Source organism: Bison bison, unplaced genomic scaffold (genome assembly GCF_000754665.1).
Source record: "Bison bison bison isolate TAMUID 2011002044 unplaced genomic scaffold, Bison_UMD1.0 scf7180017864282, whole genome shotgun sequence".
Taxonomy (NCBI): domain Eukaryota; kingdom Metazoa; phylum Chordata; class Mammalia; order Artiodactyla; family Bovidae; genus Bison; species Bison bison.
The window spans coordinates 1,269,416-1,277,380 of record NW_011494854.1 but is presented as its reverse complement, the minus strand read 5'-3'; the positions used below and the strand labels follow the sequence as shown (position 1 = coordinate 1,277,380).

General features: G+C 42.3%; 1 protein-coding gene across 1 annotated transcript in view; it reads right to left on the bottom strand.

Moving 5' to 3' along the window:
* MYO3B (myosin IIIB) overlaps positions 1-7,965 on the bottom strand; it is a gene marked incomplete at its 3' end in the record, with an annotated part of 319,055 nt that overhangs the window by 217,187 nt on the left and 93,903 nt on the right. Inside the window, exon 7 of the mRNA XM_010849415.1 lies at positions 116-261. Coding sequence (XP_010847717.1) covers positions 116-261 — 146 coding nt within the window. The remainder of the gene's footprint in view (positions 1-115; positions 262-7,965) is intronic.

Genomic DNA, 7,965 nt, shown 5'->3' with positions numbered 1-7,965 from the left:
TTTTACAATCAGGCTTTCACAGGTTTGGAGAGAAACTGTTTACCAACTATTTATTATCCTAACGAGCCTCGTTCACAAAGCACTAATGAGCCAAGAGCGCCATCTTGTGTCCTACCTTGGAATCTTAAAGAGCGTTTTCACAGGATGCATGTCAAAGAGGGGAGGATCTCCGTCCCCCAGTTCAATAGCTGTGATCCCCAAGGACCAGACGTCACAGCGAGCGTCATAGGAAGAGTCATACTGCTGCTCACAAGCAATGACCTACCAGACAAAAGCAGGACATAACACATCAACCCCACTGACACCTCAGACGCCCCAAAAGGCCCTTGGCCAGTCTTAGCCCCCTTCTCAGTTTCCTGGCTACACTGATACTGAATTTCAGTAATAACAAAAGGTCCGTTTTCTAGGCCTTATTTGTGTGATTGACTTATCATCGGATATGTTCATTCATTTTTAAAATGTATGAATTCAGTTCAATAAACATGCACTGAACCCTGTGGATACCAAGGACAGTGCAAGGGGAGGCGCAAGGGTGAACACCTCACCACACCCACCCTGACACCCTTTAAGTGTTAGGCTTTGTCTGTATCCTTCACCTCGTTATCAGCTGCTGGTTCAACAGTGAGGAACAGCTGTTCTCGAAGATGCCTCTCTTGTATCTCCTGTGCAAAGTCCCTAGGAGTGTGGCACCGGGGCAGAAAGCTTTCGGAAGACTGATGTGGTCAACTTAAAATAGGAACCACTCCCTCGCATTCTCTTTTTCCAAGAAAATCTGCCCCCCTCCTCAAGCCCCAACTGGTTTATGTTTCCGCCCAGCTGCTGCTTCAGGGATTAGCCCAACTGGGTACTGGAGAAGGGGAACCAGAAAATGCCCTTGGGCTTGTCATTGGTTTGAAGAGTTTGGAACCTTGTGGGAAAGTATTTTCCTATCAGCTTCTTGAGTTAGCAGGGAAAGCTCTACACTTAGACTCTGGTGGGTATCATAATGGGACTGGGAGAAGGCAGGGGTGGCCCGGAGCATGTGCAGGGACCAAAAGCTCCTGTTTGACCTGATATCTGCCTCCTTGACCTACGATAACCCATGATTATGAGAAGATGGGAGACTTTTACAGTTTGAAGCTGTGTTGGTCCAAACAGCCTATGAGGTAGGCATACAGCATCACTGGCCAAAGGGGTGGGCTTCCCTGCCCTCTTCGGCCATTAGAAGGTCTTTGAGTAAGATGGACCACCTGGTGGGGAGGAGAAGAGTAACAGATCTGGCTTACACATTAGCAGGAGCATTCTGGCTACTGTGCTGAGGATACATTAATAAGACACACGAGTAGAAGAAGCAAAAGCAGTTAAAGATGCTACTGCAGGAATCCAAACTAGAGACAGTGAGAAATAATCAGATTTTGATAATATAATTTTGAAGGTAGAGTCAATTGGATTTGCTGAATGGGGCTTATAAGAAAGAGGAGTCCAGAATTTTTAACCTGGGCAATTTCAGAATAGAACTGAATGGTATCTAATGAGACGGGGAAGACAGTAGTAGAAGCAGGTTTGGGTTGAACACCATGCGCTCCACTGGGGACATTCTAAGTCTGAGATTACTGTGAGACTTCCAAATGGAGAATTTAATTTTAGCTAGGTAAGACTCAGATTTCTGACCTAGAGAATAAACATGTCTTGTTTAAAGCCACTAAATGTGTGATAATATTATGACAGTGACAGAAACCTAATACACCTTTTCTCTGCCAGACCCAGCTCACTGGTCTCACAACGCCAGGTGAACGTGCCCATCTTACCCAAGACCTGGTCTCCTACTTTTATAATTGTCCTCTACCCTTTTCTTCTGATTTCTGAACTAAAGAACCCTTTTCCATGTACCTGCATCCTTGGCCTGGGATGGATCCCAGCCCCATGCTCTGAACAGACTCGCCTGCCACAGAAGGATACATTTAACACATTAAAAGGATACTTTTAACACATTATTTTCAAATGTGCATTCAAACTCAAGTTCAAATAATTCCAATTTTGGAAGCAGAGGCCGTTCCATTGTCCCGCAAGACCTCACTTTCATCACCTCAATCAGGTGAGAAACTACATTATTTTAAAAGATCTCCAGAGAAGGCTATTTAACACCTTCCCTTTCAGAAATGACATTTCCAAATGTGTGAGACAAACATAATTTTAGACCTATCAATCAGCAAGTAGTTCACCATCCTTATACATTCCTGTGAAGAAAAGAGAAATAAGACTGTATCCTTCTCCAACAAGAGCTATGGCCGAGTGAAATTTAAAGTGACACCAAGTGAAATTTAAAGTATACAGTATACTAACACATATATATGGAATTTAGAAAGATGGTAATGATAACCCTGTATGCGAGACAGCAGAAGAGACACAGGTATATAGAACAGTCTTTTGGACTCTGCGGGAGAGGGTGAGGGTGGGATGATTTGGGAGAATGACATTGAGGCATGTATAATATCATATGTGAAACGAATCGCCAGTCCAGGTTTGATGCATGATACTGGATGCTTGGGGCTGGTGCACTGGGATGGCCCGGAGGGATGGTATGGGGAGGGAGGTGGGAGGGGGGTTCAGGATGGGGAACATGTGTATGCCCGTGGTGGATTCATGTTGATGTATGGCAAAACCAATACAATATTGTAAAGTAATTAGCCTCCAATTAAAATAAATATATATTTTTTAAAAAATAAATTTAAAGTGAACCTGTAAGAAATTAAATAACAATCTATGACACTTATAAATGTTCTAAGCCAGTACATACTAGCATGTCTAATAAAGAATGCCAGGCTTCAAAAGCTTGGGATATTGGAGGGAGACCAATTCAGGCCAACCAAGATAATGAAAAGTAGCTAGTGCCCCTAGTCTGCAACTTCCAGGAAGAAATTCTAATTGACTTCTAGCCATCTCGAATGGGATACAGAAGGCAATTCCAAGAACCTGTCTAAAGGTGGGAATGGAGATATCCTATCGTTTCTCAAGTGCTGTTATAAAATATTCAAAACGTGTATCTGGTTTTCACTTCTCTTCACAGACAGACACATATGATCTTCAGCTCAGTTTGATTAATAGAAGAGTATCCTTCGGCCAAATACTCTTCCCTAAACTCAGCTAGCAATGTGACAAAGGAATTATTTAAGCTTAGCTTTCTAAAGAAGTCTATAGAAAATTTCTGTAGTAAAATAACTCACAAATAATTATTAAGTACTGATGAGCCAGCATGGTCCTAGGTAGGCACACAATCACTCTATGAGACAGGTACATTACTACCTGTAGTAGGCATGGAAATTGAGAGACAACACAGTTAAATAGCTTCCCCAGGACCCGTAGCTAGTCATGGTCAGGGACAGAATTTGATCCCAGACAGAGGAGAGACATCTAAACATCATAATATGATAAGTTCTCTAAATAATAAAGGTTATCAAGGAACCTGAATTATCAGCATCCGTACTCATATGTTGACCAAACTAACCACATTTTTGAGATTTGTTTCATCTAGTCCATGTCTTCAGAGACAGTGTCTCTTTCCCTTTCTCTTTACTGAGTTATGTGTGATGGGATTCAAAGAAGAGGTTACATTGCTGATGGCCGGTCAACACATCCTGGAACTGTATTCCTATCAATCCAACAACAAAGTCTGCAACTGTTTCTTTAGAAGAAAAAGCAATTGCATTCTCCTTAGCTCAGCATTCTCCTTGTCTCTAGGCAGAACAAAACTGAGTTAAGAATGCTTAGATGGTCAATTGGTCTTGCCCCCAGGAGAACGTGACCTCTCAAAGAGCTCTCTGGATCGCTCGTTACAATGCCCCACAAAGAAAAGGTGAATGGCAGCGGCAATCAAGGGCACTGCCCTGGGACCAGGTTTCCCAGGTTCTGTAAGTCATATTAAAGGGGTGAAGACAGGGGAGTTTGAAATGGCATTGCCACAGGCCCATGACCCCAAACGCCTCATCCTCTTCCATCCTTCCACCTCAGCTCTGCTGCCCCCAGGAGGAGACATACTTGAGACAAGTGTATACTCTCCCTTACGTCAAGCCTTTGCTTCAATCACAGGAGTATAAATGATGTTGGTGGCAGCGGAATGAGGACTATGGAACAGGTGAGAGAGAGAGAGTTCAAGGGAAGACTTGCAGGACTTGGGAGGCTAGGGAAAGGGGCACACCAAGGAAGACTAACATAAGACCTGGGTGACCAGGAGAATGATGGTACCATTCACAAAACAGGGAAGTCAGGAAGAAGACATCAGTTTGGTAGGCAGTATAGCACTGGAAAAGACTCTGATGCTGGGAGGGACTGGGGGCAGGAGGAGAAGGGGATGACAGAGGATGAGATGGCTGGATGGCATCACCAACTCAATGGACATGAGTCTGAGTGAACTCCGGGAGTTGGTGATGGACAGGGAGGCCTGGCATGCTGCAATTCATGGGGTCGCAAAGAGTCGGACACGACTGAGCGACTAAACTGAACTGAACTGATTGACAGCAAGTTCAAATTGAGTCTAAGCTCTATGCCTAACTAGGTACAGAAAAGTCATGTGTGCTCTTGGAAATTTTTTTTCCCATATGTAGATTCAATAAGAAAAACAAAATTCCATCAGGATCAGGAACAGAATATACTAAACGGTAACAATGAAACACCGATGTGCTTTTAGTGACTATATGGAATTTTATGTTACAGTAAATATATCTTACATTTCACAACTCTGTAGAGTTTAATCTTTCTATTGTTGGTTGCCAACACAACTAGTCAAAGTTTGTAGTTTGAATACACAGTTATAAGTACCAGAAGCAGATGCAAGGTTGTATATCATGAACTTTAACAAACTGGGATATTTCTCTTAATCTAGTATCGTGAATAGAAAAACTGCTAATGAATGTAAATTCTAAAAAGTAAGAATTCTCCATAGTTGATTCTAGAGTCTCACAAGCATGTTCACATGAAGAAGATATGTCTTCTGGAATGTTTCACATGATGTGTATGTAAGTACATCTGGCAAAAGCTAAGAGCATAGAATTAACTGAATTAAAGAGAGTTCTACAGCAATATTTGCTGATGACCTATCGGCTCCAAGATTAAAATGCTGATTCATTGAGTCTCTGAGTTTCAGGATGTATAAATTCCTACAAACGTCTGCATAGTCACCTTTAACAACCTTCTACTCTTCCGCATGATAACAGTGAGTGTTTATACTGCTTCTGAGTTTTAATGAGTAGTTTTATCCACTTGGTGTTAATCTATCCTTAGCCTCATCACTTCTTCTAGGTTTTAAAGGGGCCAGTCTTATGATCTCATCGAAGTGACCCCTGAAGTAAACAGAAGTAACACAGGGTGAGGATTATGTCTTATCTTTCTTCCTTCCCCATCCATATCAATTTGTGGCACTCATCAGAGAAGCTATGCTGAAAAACTTTTGGATTGGAATCAGAAAGTCTGAACTCCATTATTCACTAGCTGGGTCCCTCTGATCAAGTCCCCTGAAAATTTTGAGCTGAGGGTTCTTTAGTTATAATGCTCTCACTTTCTAGATCTATAAAATGGCAGGGTAGGGATGAATGATCTCTAGTATCCCTTCAGCTCTAATATACTGACTTCATGATTTCAAAATAAGTGGTTTTGGGGTATCTCAAAATGAGAGGCTAACTTCTCTATGCAAATTACTTAGCAAACAGTAGATTATTCTGGGGTATGAACCGGATGACTAGAATTTTGAGTGGATTGTATTGCTAATATTTGGTAGAAGGTGTTAAGGTCTATGAAAAGATGCTGGTTGCTGTGATAATGCCTCTGTTAAGGAAGATAAGCTTCAGCAACACAGCAGTTGTTTGGATGCTGGTTAATGGAGCATGTCCACGTTCCTACCTTGAAATGCAAACTTATGACTTTTCTGATACACTTAGACTACATTGATGCTTATTTTAGGAAGGGGAAAGACACTAATCCTTGGATTTCTGGCAATATCTATGCACCAACCGCCTCAGTGCTCAATATCAATACCTATTCTACCCAGAGATGGGCTGCTGCTGCTGCTGCTAAGTCACTTCAGTCGTGTCTGACTCTGTGCGACCCCATAGATGGCAGCCCACTAGGCTCCTCTGTCCCTGGGATTTTCCAGGCAATAGTACTGGAGTGGGTTGCCATTGCCTTCTCCGAGAGATGGGCTAGAGCCTCTGAAATGTTAGTCATTACCACCTGAGCTACCCCAAAACTTCTTTCTGGAGGGAGCTGAGGACAAGAAATACGTTTTCACTATAGTTTAGCTTGACTGGTCTTTGTAGTCACTTTTCTTTGTTAGGGCAGTTCTCGCTAGACTTCTTTAAGCTAATGAGTTCCAAAGTTCAAGACTCTAAATCCACCCCAGTCACTCCCTCCTCCCCTCTCTTAAAGGAGTTTACAGGCTGAAACTGTAGCTACAATTTGATAACACAACTGCTTTGACACATACCATTTCTTTATCTGTCCTTGGGCATGGTCCACTGAGTTCTGTTGAGGAGGCTGGCCCTTTCTTTAGCCATGAGCTGGAGAAAACTAATTGTGAAAAGCTCTGGGACTGTGAAAAGACTCGGCCCTCTGGTGGTTGCAAAAAGGTCCCAGACCCAGGCATCTTCATTTCGGTTTTGCCACCCTCTCACTGGATAACTTTAGCAAATTATTTAATCTCCCTGTATCTCTTCTTCCATGGAAAAGAAATGCAAAAAAGCAAAATGGCTGTCTGGGGAGGCCTTACAAATAGCTGTGAAAAGAAGAGACGCGAAAAGCAAAGGAGAAAAGGAAAGATATAAGCATCTGAATGCAGAGTTCCAAAGAATAGCAAGGAGAGATAAGAAAGCTTTCCTCAGAGATCAATGCAAAGAAATAGAGGAAAACAACAGAATGGGAAAGACTAGAGATCTCTTCAAGAAAATTAGAGATACCAAGGGAACATTTCATGCAAAGATGGGCTCTATAAAGGACAGAAATGGTATGGACCTAACAGAAGCAGAAGATATTAAGAAGAGGTGGCAAGAATACACAGAAGAACTGTACAAAAAAGATCTTCATGACCCAGATAATCACGATGATGTGATCACTGACCTAGAGTCAGACATCCTGGAATGTGAAGTCAAGTGGGCCTTAGAAAGCATCACTACGAACAAAGCTAGTGGAGGTGATGGAATTCCAGTTGAGCTATTCCAAATCCTGAAAGATGATGCTGTGAAAGTGCTGCACTCAATATGCCCGCAAATTTGGAAAACTCGGCAGTGGCCACAGGACTGGAAAAGGTCAGTTTTCATTCCAGTCCCAAAGAAAGGCAATGCCAAAGAATGCTCAAACTACTGCACAATTGCACTCATCTCACATGCTAGTAAAGTAATGTTCAAAATTCTCCATGACAGGCTTCAGCAATACATGAACCATGAACTTCCAGATGTTCAAGCTGGTTTTAGAAGAGGCAGAGGAACCAGAGATCAAATTGCCAACATCCACTGGATCATCGAAAAAGCCAGAGAGTTCCAGAAAAACATCTATTTCTGCTTTATTGACTATGCCAAAGCCTTTGACTGTGTGGATCACAATAAACTGTGGAAAATTCATAAAGAGATGGGAATACCAGACCACCTGACCTGCCTCTTGAGAAATCTGTATGCAGGTCAGGAAGCAACAGTTAGAACTGGACATGGAACAACAGACTGGTTCCAAATAGGGAAAGGAGTATGTCAAGGCTGTATATTGTCACCCTGCTTATTTAACTTATATGCAGAGTATATCATGAGAAACGCTGGGCTAGAGGAAGCACAAGCTGGAATCAAGATTGCCGGGAGAAATATCGATAACCTCAGATATGCAGATGACACCACCTTTATGGCAGAAAGTGAAGAGGAACTAAAGAGCCTCTTGATGAAAGTGGAAGTGGAAAGTGAAAAAGTTGGCTTAAAGCTCAACATTCAGAAAACGAAGATCATGGCATCTGGTCCC